At 49.6% G+C, this 17,359-nt stretch overlaps 1 protein-coding gene across 2 annotated transcripts in view; it reads left to right on the forward strand.

Annotated features, from left to right (window-relative positions):
* Nucleotides 1-16,377, forward strand: part of TTBK1 (tau tubulin kinase 1) — a 73,169-nt gene extending 56,792 nt beyond the window's left edge. Inside the window, exons 14-15 of one of the 2 annotated variants that reach the window (XM_034060864.1) lie at nt 10,218-11,812; nt 12,873-16,377. In XM_034060864.1, the coding sequence (XP_033916755.1) occupies nt 10,218-11,812; nt 12,873-13,302 (2,025 nt within the window). In that variant the 3' untranslated portion in view covers nt 13,303-16,377. The remainder of the gene's footprint in view (nt 1-10,217; nt 11,813-12,872) is intronic. The other variant, XM_034060863.1, reaches the window with a different exon arrangement.
* The last annotated feature ends 982 nt before the right edge of the window (nt 16,378-17,359 follow it).

Genomic DNA, 17,359 nt, shown 5'->3' on the forward strand with positions numbered 1-17,359 from the left:
AGCATACCTTCTTCATTCCAGTGCTGGGAGGCAGCTGGCATCACCTGAGCTGTGCAGGATGGTGGGAGCTGACACCTCTCAAGCCCAGGGTAAATAAGCTGTACTTGGACAGTTGGCCTCCAGACTGGACTGAGAGAAGGCAGCTGATTTACCTGCTGACACTCTCCTCTGGGATCTCATGGATTGCTCTATAAGCAGAGATACTGCTGCTTAGCTGTCACCCAATTAGCTCATGTTTAAATCTGAATTTCAATGCAAGAACAGCAGTCAGCTGCAGCCCTGGGCTGTTAGTAGGCTTCACATACCTTCACCTCACTGCTTGAGAAGCTCTCTTAGATCTAGCTGCCTCTTTGTTCCCCTTTGCCTATCACATATTTTCCCTGTATGACAAAACTCTTACTCCAGCCTGGTTGCCAGCGCATGTTCCACTCCACATCCACGTGCCCCATTGTTGACTTACATTGGCATTTATGGTATCTCATCCCTTGCATCCTTATCGTGTCTGTGGATACCTGCACCACCTGCTGCCTCTGCTGTTCCCAAGAATATGGGAACCTTGCCTCCTGCACCAGTTTCCTACATACTGCATATCTCATGTTGCACCATATAGTCCCAGTAGCACTTCGTCAACCTATTGCCTTCCCCCCTTCTGATTTCCTTGGAGGAAACGGTGAAAAATGACACATTTGGCATTTTGAGCGATCTTGGCTCTGCATGGAGTCTGTGTGAGTAATAGTGACCATGTTGTTTAAAGGCTCTTTGATTTCAAAGATGATAATGGAAGAAACCTTCCATTTTCAGGAGAGGTTCATGAGTTTCAAATCCTGGAATCCTCAGGACTTAGAAACTCCCCAGAATGACTGTGTACATGAGGAGCTAAATTTAGAGAGCTGGCAATGCTTTTTCCCTGAAGGCACAGCTGCCATCTGATTGCAACCCATGTAAATGCCTGGTTAAACACCATTGCTGTTGTTGGGAGCTTGTCTCTTCAGTTCTGTTTAACTTGGTGCCTGGTCTCTGCAAGTGAGAAAATGTCTCAACTCCAGCTGCAAATAGTACAAGTTCTTCATCTTCTGGATGTCTTCTGAGCTGGCCAAAGTGTCTGTGCCCATTCTGCAGCCTGGGAGCTGGGGAGGAGTTCCAAATAAAACCAGAAATAGAGTATTTCAGTCAGCCAGGACAGGGCAATTATAAGTGCAACAGAGCTGACACTTCGGTCACATATTCTAGCTTTAACTCCCTGGTGTTCCCTCTCATTGCCTGTCCTATCTGGAGGTATCACAGAGCAGTGGATGTTTTAACTTGAGGATGGGTATTATTCACTTGGCACATATCATGCCAGTTCTTCCCTTACCTAACCTGTGCCACTGGTATTAGGCTGTCAAAGGATCTCGTTGCTTTAAGGCAGCTCCATGTTTCTTCTGCCATCCCGGTTGTCACCCTATCTCCCAAGCTGTTTCTGCAGTGTTACATGAGAAGGCAGCACGTCTTTGAGAATCAGTCACAGATCTTTATTTTTTGCCTTTTTGAGGTGAAACAAAAATCAACTTTTGATCTATTTTTTGCATGTAGGACCTCTGGCAAAAGGCCTGTTGTTTCAAACTGATCAGCTAATAAGGAAAGGTGTCCTCAGCAGCTTCTCTTGCCCACTCATGAGGCGGAGAGGTTGAGTAGCTCTTCAGTCATTGAGTTGCTTTTCTTTTCCAAAGGTGACTCCAAAGCCAGTTAGCATCCCCCTTCTTTTCTGCCTCCTCTAGGCTGTGAGCCTTTCAAGATGAGAAACAGCACAGGTGTTGTTTGGGACGTTTCTTTGCTCCCTGCATCAAATATTTCTTCCAAAAGGTTTCCTTTCAGAGCAACTCCAAAAGGCTTTGGAGTGTTGAACTACCTCATTTGTCTTTTATTTCAGTAGCATCCCCAGGCTTTGGTACCATCTTTATCACTCACGACACTGCCCCAAGTTTTATTGCCTTTTCTGAGAGACTTAGAAGTTGTTTTATAGTAGAAGCTTCCTGCAGTCAGATGGGAACCCTCTGTTCAATTTAGCCTTTCCAGAGTTTATTCAGAAACAGTACTAACAGTCACAGTCCTCATATCTTCCTATGGCCTCTTAATCCAAAAGCTTCCCAAGTGCTTTATTTCTCCTGTGAGTCACTTCCCTGCTGTTTGAGGAAGCCAGCAGCAAATAAAGCCATTTCAGGATGAAGCCAGATGTGAGAGTTTGATTGCACAGAGCGAATTCAGGAGGCAGAATGTCATTTCATCATCTGGACCTTGTGAGGATTGCGGGTGGGACCTATATACCAAATATAACCAATGTCATTGAGGTATTTCCTTGACTGCGAATCACCAGGAGCTTCACTTGCTCTCTCTTGTGAAAGTGCACTATTTGATGCTGGTGCTGTGATCCTATGTAAATAAAATTAAAGCAAGGAAATATAACCACTGCTGCTTTAGTCCTGTATTGTAAAATAGCTCAACAATAGGATGCACTGTGAGACTGATGATCAGAAAGCATGGAAAAATGTGTTCAGTCCATTCCCTGTTTCCTAATGCCATTCCCTCTCACGCCTCCATCTGCCGTGATGTGTATATGTGGAACCTCAAAGTGTTTGTCAGTGGCACAAGATGGCTCTTGAAAACATAGAGAGGTTTTTCTGCTGCTCCTCTGGAGGGATTGCTGATGCCCACTGTGTTTGCTCAGGGGATCTAGAATCTTTTCCTTGAGCCACACAGAATCTCTGTGCTATCCAGTCACATTCACACTACAGCCACATAATACTGTGCCAATGACCTTCTTTATTCTTATTGCAGTTGTAAAGTGTTGGGTTAGATGAATGATGCATTTTATTAATGTTGGTTGTCACTGGAGATTTATTCGTGCCACTCTCAGAACTCAACCTGGAGCTGAGACTGATTTCACATTGAATAAGAAAGGGCTCTTTTATCCCAATCTGTTAGAAGGGAAGCTTTTATTTTTATTTTTCCTTTTCTGTTTTTCCCAAATGGGAAAGAACTATTTGGAGATAGCTACAGTGTATTCATGGAGCTCTCTTGGCAATAACAGCTGGGCTTCAAGGGGCGAGCTATAAAAAAGGACAAAACTACATTTCCTAGCAGACAAGGTCAGAAGCCTTGAAAATCATGGATGATTTGCAAATCCCTAAACTCCTGGTAGTGTTTGTAGTGAATAAACTGCCCCAGGTATTTGTCAATTGGACCACTTTGGGTGCTTTTCTTCTTGGCCTGCTTCCCCTATAGCTGACAGAGTGAGAGGTTCTGGAGAGGTTGACCAGAGTAAGTCAGATGTGCTTCCTGAGTTCACTTTTGTCCCCAGGGTGGTGTTGGGATGCTTTTTGCTCCAGCTTCCATTTCTGATTGTATGTATGTTTCTATGTGTTCATGACCCACACATGGCGTGTGAATGGCCATATGTGGTCATGCCTTACAGAAGCGTTCCCATGCCGGTCATGGGCCACTTTGCACACATCCAAGTGCTCAAAAGGCTGTTGCAGAGGATGGATCTCAGTCAGTATCCCCGTGGTGTCTGGTTCAGGTGGCACACTGGCCTCCTTTGCTTGTGGCAGAGCTGGTTTTGGCAACCTGGCCCAGCGCGGTTTCTTATGCAGAGTCCTGTAGCACACATACCCCTCCATTGGCCATCAGCTGGTGGCAGGTGCTGCCACTCAGGATGTAATGTACTGGTATGCAAACACCTATTTTGGGTAATGTTAAACCATTAAACGCATAAAGGCTGATCCCTGTGGTATTAACTTCCTTTTGATTGCGTTGTTATACCATGAGGTTTGTGTTTGGGCGGCTGGAACACACAGACCTGCTCTTGCAGTTCCAGGGGCCAGTGCCAGGATTACTTTCTGGGAAGTGTTTCTAAGGATTGTTTGATGTATTGCAACTCCTTTGTATTAAACCTGCTGTTGAGAGAACGATGTCACAATGAATGTACGTTTTAAACAAGCTGCTAACCATGTACACTGGGGGTTGGAAGTGATCCCCACTTTACAGTCACCCGCATGTCTCTCGGTGTTTGAACAGGGAATTGCTTTGTGTTTGGAGGTTTTCTTTTTCCATATGCAAAGTGTTTCAAGTTGCTTACCTCACCTCGTGCACTTGCCTCATAAGGATCCCCAGGGCTTCCTCCAACACGTTTCTCTGTTTCATTCTGAGTGCAATTAATTGATCTGGCAACGCAAAACGCGGTAATGGGAAACTTCCTCCGAGCAAGTGTGATGAGGAGGATTTCCATTGGACTCCTTCCCCTCCAGCTTGGTCCTTCCTAAGATAAAAAAGCCAGATCAGGTTCTTCCTCAGCACTGCTGACTTCTGGTTATTTTTATGGCTAAGGAAGATGTTTAGCTTTCAGAATTTCCTTCTTCTTCTTTCTTGCTGCTATTAAGTTGCCTTTACAATTAGGGACTAGGACAACTTTTGGATGATCATTTCCTTCCACTTTGCTCACCATTTCCTGAGCCTCTTACGAGTGATAAGAATGAGGTGGGCCCCGTGTCTGCTCAGACCAGGAGCTCTGCTTTGACTCTTGCTGGAGACACTGGTGGGTGCAGAGGTGGGAAGCAAAGGGGCAGGTATTCCACCTTCACAGAGCTGTTGCTTCCATCCGAGACGCTAGGAAAACTGGCACAAACCTAAACATCTGAAAGCACAAATAGGGAGGAGCAGAGCATTTCTGCAGCATGGGACTGGACTGTCCTTGGTATAAAGGAAGAGAAAGGCTGTGGAGCATTAGATGCTGGAAAGAACATCTCTCTTGACATTTATGGTGCTGATTCTTGGAATGCGGAGGTCCTGCAAGCAAGCGTGGCAGCTCTAAGACCCCTGCTCCTTTTACCTCATCTGATGCTGGGTTGAAGAAAGAGCTGCTTCAGAAGCTCAGATTCTAGGGTTTTTCCCACTCACTGTTGTCAGTCCTGCCCGATCTCCCAGTCCCAAACAAGCTTAGTCTATGTTGGCAGAGGATAATGTCACTTCCAGGATATGCTAAGGTCCTGATAGTATCCAAATCAAAGCCGTTACAGGGAAGACCAGACTACGGCTCTTGCTGCCTGTGTGCCACCTGCATCTCTCAGGACTAAGGCCTCTTCCCATTCCCAATGGAACAATTACCGTCATGTTGGGAACTTGATTTCTGCTTCTCTGACTTTTCCAGCTCCCATCAAGAATCTCAGGGACCAGCATATCCTTCCTTTGCATTACCTTGTGTCACCTTGCTAGACTTCTGTTGCTGCTAAGCAGGAGAGAGTCCAAACCCTATTGAACCAACTGCTATTCAAAGTAGGAGATGATTGTGGGTTTCTGTAGTCCCTTCTGCTGGGAGGAGACAAAAGCTGTAGGTAACCTGCCGTGCTTCCTGGTTTGCTTGAGAACCTTCATCTGCTGGGACTTGAGTTTGCTGGAAGCAGTGGATCTCAGGGAAGTCCCCTTCGGGCAGGTCTCCGGCATTCGGAGCACAGCAGAAGGGCTTCCTCAAGTTGCCAGAAGTCCTCATCAATGGCCAGGGACGGGAGGTTTGAAGGAGCTGTGGAAGTTTGTCTCAGGGGGAGGGCAGCAGGGAGACGAGGGCAATGCTGTAGCTTTAAAGGCCGTACTGAGCAGGGAGCCACTTGGGAGGACGTAGTTGACTAAAGGGATCCAAAGCTTGTTTTCCTTGGGTCTTTTTATTCTTCCTGTATCTAATCCCTTTAGAGCCTAAGGTCAACCCCTTTTTGTACTGCAATAACACTGTAATATATGCTTGCACTAATTCTTCTGGCACACCGAGCATGCAAGACCAATTTAAAGCTTTTTTTCAGAAGAAAACCACTGTATTATTGTGTATATAGAAATCCTGAGAGAGAATCGGAATTCTGTCTCCTGTATAAAAGCATGCATTGATTACCTGTATGTAGACCATGCTGTAAATGCTGCAGAGTACTGTAAAATCCTACACTTGAAACCACAAGGAACAGGCAATGTCATCAAAAACAAACAAAACAGAAGCTGTGCAATGGATTTTGTGCCTTTTTTAAATCCATGTATGTTAATCCAGACAATCGGAAAAGAAAGGAAAGAAAACAAAAAGCTTGTATACTACCAAAACCTTATTAAAGAATCAAAGGCAGCACCCTGGTGATGGCTGGGTTGTTTGTTTGCTTGCTGGCTTCGTTTTTCTGTTCCCGTTGTTTTCCAGCTCTGGGAGGCATTCCCTGCTCATCCTTAGGAATGTGGGAGCACCGGGCAGGGAGATGAAGGAGCTCTGGTAGAACAGTGAGGGTTTCATTATTGTTTACTGATGTGATTGCTGAAAACTTGCTGTTAAGACTGATCTGGGAATAGAAACAAAGGCCTGGACTAGTGGAGATGTGTTCTATGTACTTTGGGAAGGCCACACTGGGAGTTCAATATACATCAGTTAAGGTCAGTACCAGTTTGACCTGAACCCAGTCACAGCACATTACAATTAAATCCAGCTTAGGTGAGTTTTTATGGCTCTGCCTTGATGGCTGCCAGCATCCAAACTGCCTCAATGTCAGCTGGTACAATCCAACACCTACAGACACAGCACAAACAGCTCATCACCTGTCTCTTGGTTTCCTGCTGGCAGCACAGGGTGGATGGATGGCTGCCTCCCATCGGACATCCGACAAGGTGTCCAGGAGCATCTGGTAAACTTCCAGCCCTTCCACCCCCCAAGCCCCAGGGAGGCAATGTGAAACTGTGGCTGTCCTGCAAGTCACGTCCTGCCTGAGCTGCTCAGGGATCCAACCATGCTCACCTGTCATCAGTGCCCTGCTTTGAAAGCAGTCTCTGCTGCAGAGCAGCATGCGGCTCAACCCCAATTGCTGTTGATCTGTTGGGATCAGGGTGGAAGAGGAAACATTCCACCACTAGCAGTATTCAAGGCCAGGCTGGACGGGGCTTGGAGCAACCTGGTCTAGTGGAAGGTGTCCCTGCCTGTGGCAGGGGTTGGAAATGGATGAGCTTTAAGGTCCCTTCCAACCCAAACCAGTCTGGGATTCTGTGATTCTATGCAATATGGTGATGGAGCATGTCTGGTTTGGTGCGAGGTGCACAATTACTAATTCAGTGCTTTCCTCCAAGTGGCTGAGAGGGAAACTGCAGACAGGAGGTGCATGCAAAGGCTCTGGTGCCTGTGGAGAGGCTGGTGCGAACTTTCCCCCTTGCAGAAGATGCACAAGACTTCAACTCCTCAAAGGCAGAGAGCAGTTTGTGCAGGCAGGTGAGCAAGGATTTGGCTCTGTGGTCCCTGACTTTCCAGGTCTTACAGTGTATGAGTCCCTTTTTATCTCCTGGAAACCGCATGGAAGCTCAGGATTCTTCTCTAGCCCTGAAGATACTCAAAACTCAGCCAGACAGGGCCCAGAGCAGCCAGCTTTAAGTTGGTCCTGCTTTGAGGGGTGGTTTAAGCAGAGACCTCCAGAAATTCCTTACACCTTGGTACAGGCTAAGCCTTCCCAGTCCTGATCTCCCATTCCTTCCCATTGGTACAGCCAAGCAGAAAAGTTCTCCAGCCTTTGGGGGATAGTACTAAAGCAGCTGGGTGTGCTGTGGTACAAAAGATGGTGGTCAAGACAGGACCCAAGCTTCTCTAGTGAGGGCTTCCAACAGGGAACAGCTTGTCCAGCAGGATGCCCACCTGCAGCTAGCTGCTCATCACATTAACAGTGAAGACTTTGATGCCCTAGGACAGTGTTCCTTGTTAACAGCTTCAGGTGGTGATAGCAATGAAGGTAAGAAATTATGTGTTAAAATAATACTTGCCCAGGAGACATTTCAACTGTGTCCTTTTTGTTGGGTTTGGAGGTAACTTCTGTGTTCCACATTTTTGGCATATTTGTGCTCTTTGGATTTTCTCCATGGTGCATTTACAGTGGCAAAACAACAGCTTTAAGGAATGGTGTCTGGCAGCTCTGGGGTACTGCATGCAACAGGTTAAGCAGTCCAAGTCTCACAAAGGTAGGTGGAAGCCAAGCAATCAGTGTTGTGCTTCGGGTGCAACATCCGTGAAAGGAAATGGGAAAGACATGAGAAATGAAATGACAGGCAGAAAGGCAGTCCATTTGCTAAAGAACACAATGAATTTGTACAGCCAAAGGTGGAAGTACATGAGGTTAGGAAGATATTACAGGCTGACTGTGAGGGTGGTGAGGCACTGGAATGGGTTGCCCAAGGAACTTGTGAATGCTCCATCCCTGGCGGTGTTCAAGGCCAGGTTGGACAGAGCCTTGGGTGATGGCTTAGTGTGAGGTGTCCCTGCCCATGGCAGGGGGGTTGGAACTGGATGATCTTAAGGTCCTTTCCAGCCCTAATTATTCTATGATTCTATGATTCAATGACAGCAAAGGGCGACCAGAGCAGCAGAAGAACCATAATTTCTCTTACACAATGTCATGCTGTCCTGCTCGGTGTCATACTGCTTAGTGCAGTCTTACCTCAGCAAAACTTGTGATGTCCTGCAAGGGAAAGAGCTGTCAAGGAAAGAGTGGTTGCTGGAGACAGAGCTGCTGGTGGGATAGAGTGCAGGGCATGGAAACCATATCTCTGGCCTATCTGGGATGTACACTGCAGGACTGGATTCAGTTCTCCTTGACCAGAAAGCAGATGAGGTGGCACAGGCTCCTGAGACCTGAGAGGAGGTTTGAAGGTTTACACAGACAAAGAGGAACCAGTGATCCTCCAACCATACCATCAGCCACAGCATCTGGAAAACAGGGTGAAGTCATTGGGGATGGGGAATACTTGAATTTATAAGACACAAAAAGAAATACTAAATGGATGACAACTTATCCCCATGCCTATCAACCTGATGCTGCCCACCCATCTATTTGAAACGTCCCTCTTTATACATGAGCATACAGCACTTTCTTAGGCATACTAATAGGGCAGTTGCTCTGCACAGGATAACGTGGAGATCCTCAGCACAATTGGAAGGCATATCATTGGACTGAAAAGCTGTTGAGGGCTTTTTTACCCCCCAGAGACAAGAAGACATGTTCCCATCACCAGAGGGACGTGCTAGCTGATGGCTGCTCTGTAGCCCACACAGTTAAATGAGTGCTTGTTTAGCCATGTAGCCTAAATGCCCTCTGATACTGTCAAATGCTGTTTGAAAATGCAGATGTTTGGAGCTCTTCTCTTCATGATTAGGACTTCTCAAGGGTAAGGCGATGCTTTATCAAGTGGTTGAGTTCATGGGGAGGCTTTTGCTTTCCAGCCTTCTTGCTGGAAGGGTGACCTAGAAGGCTTTTTTTACACCCATTTTGCAGAGCCATGCTGCTGTGGTTTTCATTTACAACCACTTGTTAATTAGGCCAAAATTGATGGCCATTTCCTATTTATTCTGCCCATTTTGCTTGGTTGGTGAGGTGTGTGCATGTGTGTGTGTGAGCTGCTGCTTTTCTGCTCCTGTTATCTGCCATCATTTCACAGCCTGTTCCTGGTGCCTTACAGGCAGCCTCTCCACACCAACCTGCTGCTCGAGGAGCACTGCTTCCACCAGCTGTCCTCTCCTTCTGTTGCTCTTCATGCTTGGACACCCCAGGGTCTCATAATGGTACTTTGTGTGTCAGCTTCCATGACTTGCTGAGCAGTTGAGTGAAAGCAGGAGCCTGTAGGAGGCAGAATTAGGAGCTGCAGGAGTGAAAGAGCACAGCTTGGAACACAGGAGCAATACAAAGATTCCACAGAGGTGGATGGTAACTGGAAAGTGATCAGGAAATCAGAGAGGCCCCTTGAGCTCTCTGTGGCCTGGGCATAAAAGATGGTTGCTGAATGGTTGCAGTAAGGAACGAGTAAAGCTGTGAGTATATACATGGAACTAAATGTTTTTAAGGTCCTTTCCAACACAAATATGCTAAATACTGAAACTAGTATATAAATACTGAAGAAGATTGGGAAGTGTGAAGAAATCCCAAGGAACTGCTTGCAAACAGCTCTTTTAGGTCCATGTTAAAGGCTGCAGCTTAGCAAAGAAGGCACATGTTTTTGCCTCCATTGGTAACTGTCTGTGAGTCTAAGGTTTGTACAAATCAGTGATCAAGTGACCACTGCTCAGGCTTGTATCCTGGAAGCTCCATGGACTTGATGCTTTCCACTGATGCTTCCCACTGCCACTGATCCTGATGTCATCTGTGTCGATGTCATGTCTGAATACTGACCCTTTTGTCACATCTCTCTTCTTGCAGGCCCTTATGCTGAAGTCCTTTGAAATGAATGGTCTGCCCAAGGCGGTGCCTTTAAGTTTGCCTTACCAAGACTTCAGAAAGGATGTGTGCAACTACTGGCAAAAGCCTAAAGTGTCCCAGCGGATAAAGAGAGTTGATTTCTCAAATGTTGTCCTGACTGCTCCTTGCAAACCTCTGGAACCTTATCTGGAAATTAATGGAAAAGAGGAGGAAGAGGAAGACGAGGAAGAAGAGGATGAGGAGGAGGAAGACGAGGAGGAGGAGGTGGAAGAGGAAGGGGATGAGATTGACATGCACAGCGGTTCCAGCAGTGACCTGAGTCAGAAGAGCACGGAGCGCAGCCAGGAGTGTGCCCCATCCACGCTCCTGGCTGATGACCAGAAGGGATCCAGGGGTCGAGCATCCACTGCTGACGGGGACCTGGAGCTGGAGGAGGGCTCAAAAACACTAGTGCTGTTTTCACCAGGTGATCTGAAGAAGTCACCGGTGACCACAGACCTGCCTCCAGAAGTGGATCTGGGCACTCTTGCTGCACTGACACCTCAGAGCGAGCGGCCACAGCCTATGGGGAGCCAGCTGGATGTATCCGAGCCGGGGACCCTGTCCTCAGTCCTTAAGTCGGAACCAAAGCCTCCCGTGGCCGTGGCTACAGCTTCCTCCCCCTTTACCAAAGTAGAGCGCACGTTTGTTCACATTGCCGAGAAGACCCACCTAAACGTCATGTCTTCCAGCGGCCAGCTGATGAGGCATGAGGAGTACTGCCCTTCAGGCCAGTTTGAGGAGGTCATCATCGAGGAAGAGCTGGAGGACAACCTGGTGCTGGTAGAGAACGGGAGCATACATTCGGGGCTGGAAGGGGCAGAGACGGAGAGCTGTGCGCTCTCCGCTAACCCCATTGAAGCCACCTTGGAGACAGTGGGGGAGCAGTTGGCTCTTCCCAGTGCAGCAAAGCCTCCCGAGGACAAGCCGGAGCTCTCCGATAAAGCAGTGCTCTCAGTGGATGTGGAAGAGCCTGGCAAGACAGGTACAAGGGAGCCTGACCTGGAGAAGTCAGCACCGGTGGCAGAGCTCCTTCAGCGAGCAGAGACCGTCCTTGACACCCCACAGCAGGGCCCCCGGAGACCCCTGGGCTCCAGGTACAGGAGCCGGATACCCATCTTGTTCTCGGAGGAGGACACTGGCTCAGACCTCTCAACTTCACTCTCAGCCAAAGAGAGGCTTTATAAGAGAGCAAAGCAACCTGACCTGGCTCGCCTAGTGATGGAGAAGAGGCAGAGCCGCCTCCTCCGCCTGGCCTCGGGGGCCTCCTCCTCAGCATCCTCCAGCGACGAGCGGCGCCGGGCATCGGAAACGCTCTCGGCCACTGGCTCCGAGGAGGACACCCATGACTCGGATGACTCCATCCCAAGGAAGGCAGGGAAGGAGAGGGCAGCCCTGCTGGGGAAAGAAGAGAGACCCACAAGCACAAAGAGCAGGATTCCTCGGCCCATCACCCCGGTGAAAGCACTGCTGGAGGCAGCCAAGGCTGAGAGCTCCATGGCGGCCGCAACAGCAGCACTGTGCAGCTCCCCGCAGGATGCCGCTGTTGCCCACAGGTAAGACTAAAACACTGAGCAATGTGGAATGTTGGACTGGTTAAGGAGGTGCAGCCAGGGCTCTGCTCATCTCCTGCTGCTTTACCCTTCCCTTGGCTTGAGCGCGTGGTCCATCCCTGTTTCCTGCAGTCATTTCAGCCCATGGTGTGTGGAATTCCCACCCCTCTGTCTTCTCCAGCTCAGTTTGGCCAAAGGGCTGAGCTCGTTTCCACTTGCTCTGGCTTTGAGGCCACCTCCTCTCCCTCAGGCTCTTCCATGTGGTCTGCTCCTGCTAACAGCAGGCACCTCCAGCTCTGAGCAGCTTTGCATCGTGCTGGGTACAGCTGTGTCTCTGCAGGGAGACCTGTCCTGGCTTCTGTGATTAGAGCTACAAGGGCTGTGGGGTGGCCACTTGTGATTGCCTCAGGTGATGGACAGTGTGAAGAGCTGGGTAGGAGATGCACACACGTGGGCTCTGCACAGCATGGGCCACCACCACATGCTCTGAATTCCCTACATCCCTATGCCTTGAGTGTTTCTGGAGGTACCTGGCTCTCTATCAGACAAACACAGAGCCGTAACTGGTGGCAGACCTGAATTCACTCATGTTTGGCTTTCCTGCCTGGCCTTGGGGCTGGTGGTCCAGCCCAGGAGCAGAGCTGCTGCCATGGCCCTGCCACCCGGCCAGCACACTGTGCTCTTTCAGAGACATGAGGTGAAATGAAGGAATCCCTGTGGGCTGGTTTGAGCCAACTCATTTCCAGATTGTATCTCCAGTCTTGGAAGAGGCTGCTGCATGCATGCTGCATGTTAAGAGTCCCAGATATCCACTATCAGCCAAACCATGCCTATACGTCACCCCAGAGGGTGCTGCAGGATCAGGGCAAACACTACTTAACAGCATGAGGAGTTAGAGGGTGGTGTTCAAACCAGTGTCCCATCTTCCTCACAGCATAGCTCCTGTCATCCTGGTGCCAGAGACTCCTTGTAATTGCCCAGCAAGGTTCATGTCAGATATGCCAGGAGCCCAGAGCCCCTTGCAGGACCTCCCCTTCATCCTCCCTCTTCTCTTCCCCTGCAGGCTTCAGGCACAGAGACCCACCGGGAGCATCCCCAACGAGTGCCGAGCAGCGCAGATACAAAGCCGGCTCCCTCCTTCGCCGAGCTCCACGTCTCTTCCCGCACGGAGCAGCTCACGGAGGTCCAGCTGCGCATCCCCTCGGAGCCCCGTCCTTCCTTCCAGGAACCCCAGCACTTCCCCCAGAAGCCAGCTGCCCCCTCGGAGGGAAAGCCCTTCTCCCTGCCGGCAGCATAAGCCAGGGACTGCTGCTCCTCAGCGAGTTCCTCCTTCCCCCCGACCCCAGCCCGCAGCTCAGGCCCTGGGGCCGACAGGAGATTCCCTGCCCTCTCCTGGCCTGGCCAAAAAACGACAGAGAGGAAAAACCCAGACTCAGAGTCCAGCAACCAAAGGAAAGCAGGTGTCCCTGGAAAGCAAGGCAGCTGCCAGATAATGACCTTCTGCCAGCCCAACAGACTGGGTAACTTCTGCATATAGTATACACTTGAGATGCTGCAGCACAGCCTTCCACGCTGGACCCACGAGTGTATAGCAGTAGCTGTTCTTCAAAGCTTCACTCACTCTCACCCCACACCGTCGCGATCAGCTCCCACAGGCCTGCAAGCCTCCGAGCCACGGAGCCTTCTCCAAGGGAGACCCCAGCCCGCAGCTCACGCTTGCTAACACACAGCACCAAGCAGTGACCCAGGCAGCCTGCCCAGTGCCTGTCCCTCCTTCCCCCCGGCAGCCCCTCTCCCTGTTAGCAATACCAGCTGCCAGTGCCAATGGCTGTAGAAAGAGGAGCAGTGGTGAGGAGAGCAAGGCCTGCTGGAGAGGATGCTCCCATCCTGCAGGCAGCTTCCTCCTCTCTCCTTGCTGGGAAAACACCAGCCTTGGCCACCACCATCTACCTGAGTGTTGGCTCACATCCTGCCACCTGTGTTAGCAAGGGATGGTCACCAGCTTAGCCAGGAGGGAGGGATGCATCCTTGTGTGCAGAGATCTTCTACAAGGGGCTCTTCTCTCCTTTGCCAGAGATGCCCCTGCAGGGGGGAATGGGAGATAGGCAGGGCTTGCTGGATGCTCCTACCCGCTCCGGTGTGTCCCACAGAGGAAGCTGTGTGGCACTGCTGCTCGGTGGCACTGCTGCTGTTCCAGCAGATGCCATGTGGTGGGTGTTTAAATGGAAGTAGGGATGTCATGGCAGCTTGCTGGGAAATCAAGAGCACTTGCTAACTGATGTAAAGGGAGCACCCTGCAGCCGCTTCTGTCTCAAGTACCAGACTGTGATCTGTGGAGACCACATCTCCCAACATGGGTGGTTCTTCTCAACCTGGATGTGGTTGGTGCCACAGACCCGTAGCCCACCAAACACAGCTCTCGTCTGAAGATGTGAAGAGTCACTGGATGCCTTTAGCTTGGGTGCCCCTTGCACCTGAATTCCTTGTGCTTTCTTGTCACGCTCTCGGTGTTTGTGGATTTTGGCACTGTGGTTGAAAGTTCCCTTACATGGCAGGGTGGGAAATGATTGTCCTGTCCTATACTCAGGAGCTGCTGCTTTGTGAGGAGAGGTTTGTCAGCACATGGGTACCTTGTGCCTTTCTGCCTGAGAGTGCAGAGGGTTCAGTTGAAGACGTGTCTTTCTCATGCTCAGCTCTTCCACACATGTGAGAACTGGCAGCGTGGGGGTAAAAGCAGGGGCTGTGCTCCTCAAGCAGTAGCATCAGAGCAGAGGCTCAGCACTCAGCTAGAACTAAACCAACTTTTTAGGCCCAAACTAATCAGGAAGGCTTGAAAGTGAAGCCAGGAGGACTGATGCATGGTGAGATCTTAAAGCAATCACACAATTTCACACACCTCACAGGGGCAGATGTTCCAGACCCAAATACCTGGGGCTTCACACCATTGTCATAGGCTCTGCATGAGGCAGAACAAAAACACAGCTGCTCCATGCACCCATTCCCACATCTATAACTAGCTGCAAGTATTCACTGTTTGCAGACAAAAAGCTTGATAGAGGAACCTGAACAGTTATAGTCTCTATTCTTTTGAACATGAATGCAGCAGCCACACTGATGGCCATTGACCATCACTCAAATCCTGAAGTTGTTCACATCTACAGGAAAGGAAAGGAGCAAGGGAGCTGTGCCAGGGTGGCTGGAAGAACAGGGTGCTCCTTGGACAGCTGAATAGGGAAATGTCTAGGAATGGGTGACAGGAATTACCTCTTTACATGACCATCTCAGTGTTGCCAATGCTAAGAATGTATTTCATCTGGCTCAGTGCTGTTTCCACTGATGATGTTCAGGTAAGAAGCACAGCTTCTGCTCTACAGATATGCCCTCACCTTTGCAGAGAAGCATGGGGAGCATTTGGTCACACAGCAGAAGTGGGGCAAGGAGAAGACAGAGGGTGACCACTTCTTCTGGTGGCACTTATGTGAATTTGACTTGGGGGGGGGGATGTCAAACTGCCACCTAATTGTGCCCTCTGTGTTTAGAACCTAGAAACAGAATTAATGCAAAGACAGATTCTTTCCAGAGATATAAACTGTACTGCACCTGTATTAGATTGTTGGGGGACTGTTCAGGTTGGAGTGCTCAGAGGGCAAGACTTGGAGGTGAAGCCTTTACCAGGAGCTCCACACAGGTTTAGATGCACATGCCAAACCCAGGACTATTCACAGGGTTAGCAAAGCTGCCTTAGCACGAGAGGCCAATAAAGCACAATGAATGTATTTCTTCAAGAGGAAGTTTAGTTTTCCTTGGCCCAGCATCTGTTGTTGGTGTGTGGCTCCTTCCTTGCTTCACTGCAAAGACATCAAAGAGAAGATGTAGCTGAGCAATCAGAGGAAATGGTTAGGAAGGATAAAGAAGGTTGGAGCCATGAGGAGAAGCAGGATTCGCAGCACTTCCCCATGTTGGCAGGAACTTCTGGGAACAGCTTGACACCGCTGGGTTCCCCATCAGTGTCTGCTGCAAGGTCTACCCTGGCAAGCTGCAGATGGTTGTGCCCATGTGTGTTTTGAGGGCACTCCTGGAGCAGGCTGCCCCTGTGCCTGCATTTGTGTGGTGGGGATAGGACTTATTCAGGAGAGCATATGTGTGTTGGGACCATAAGTGTCTTTGGGACTGCTTGGTACCATGAGATAAAGCTAATGCTCTGCTGAGAGCCTTTGCTTTGCTGGGGTCTGTGAAGTCCCTGCTCTTTGTTGCCTGCCAGCTGAGAAGGTGGCTGGTAAAAACCAGTCAAAGGATGCTGTATGGCCAGGAGGTGCTTGCAAAGAAACAAGGATACAGGGAAGGAGGCATGCCAAATGGTGAATCTGACAGGTCCCAGTGCTGAGCCAGGGTGACAACAGATGATATGAGCAGAGAGAGCAGAAGGACCGATGGCACCAGTCAGACTAATGCTATGCAGGGGCTTGAACATGCAAGTGGAGATGCTTAACCCATCAGGCAGCACAAATGCTTGCGGTTGTCTTGGTGCAAAAGGGGTTTGAGCAGCAGACAGCTCTGAGTCAGTTGTGCTTGGAATCTGTGAGGGGCAGGAGACTGCCCCTCAAAGTAAAGAATATTATAATATATATATTATTATAACAATATAATATAAGTAGTGCCCTTTCTAGATAGTGGCTAAGGGTTGTAAAGGATCCTGCTACCTTTAGAGAAGTGCCCGGATGCTACATGACCTGTGCTGTGCGCAGGACTCACTGCTGTGGGCAGTGCATGTGGATGAACAGGGTAACACTCAGCCAAAGTCCATGTGAGCCTTGAGGCTCCACTTGCCTGGTGGCCATCAGAGCTGCAGTAGGTGCTGGGCTGCCACACATCTGTGTGCCATGGACCAGGGTCTGGTGGCTGCCCTTGGTTAACACAAGCATGGTTTGCTTGCTAGTGAAACTACAATCCAAAGTAAGTTGTGTTGGGGCAAGAAAAGCTTTGAAGGTTCTCCTTCCCAACAAGATGTATTTGCTCAGGATAGATCCTCTGTAAGAAGATGCCTGAGGATCTGTTGATAGCCTGACCAGCTCCAGTAGCATCTCGGTGGTCCCTTAGCACTCTTCTTTCTTCTCTGTACTGACCCATGGCACGATCCCACCAGTATTCCGTGTGCTCCCATGCCCACCAAAGGCCTTTTCCAGCACATCAATCAACTGTAGTTTAATCTTGAAAACACACTGAAAGTCCCATGTGGACACAATGAGTTTGGTATCAGATGAGGTTTTTCTGGCTTAACTGAAACGTTCCCTTTTATTTCGAAGCTGCAGATGTCTGAACAGCAGGTTTAAAGCATGCATTGGTGCCCTCGGTGCCAAAAGGGAGCTACCACGGCAGATCCAGAGCTGGGTTCCTGGTAAGGACCAAGGTGAGAACTGCTCCTCTTAGCTCCCAGAGCAGAGGGCTGCAGCGCTGAGATGTCTCTTTGGTGAGGGTACTGCTGGGCTGGCATCAGCATGGGGCTGGCCAGGAGCTGCTCTGCCCTGCCCCGAGCACAGGGGGGTCTGGCAC

Source organism: Melopsittacus undulatus, chromosome 3, assembly GCF_012275295.1.
Source record: "Melopsittacus undulatus isolate bMelUnd1 chromosome 3, bMelUnd1.mat.Z, whole genome shotgun sequence".
Lineage (NCBI taxonomy): Eukaryota > Metazoa > Chordata > Aves > Psittaciformes > Psittaculidae > Melopsittacus > Melopsittacus undulatus.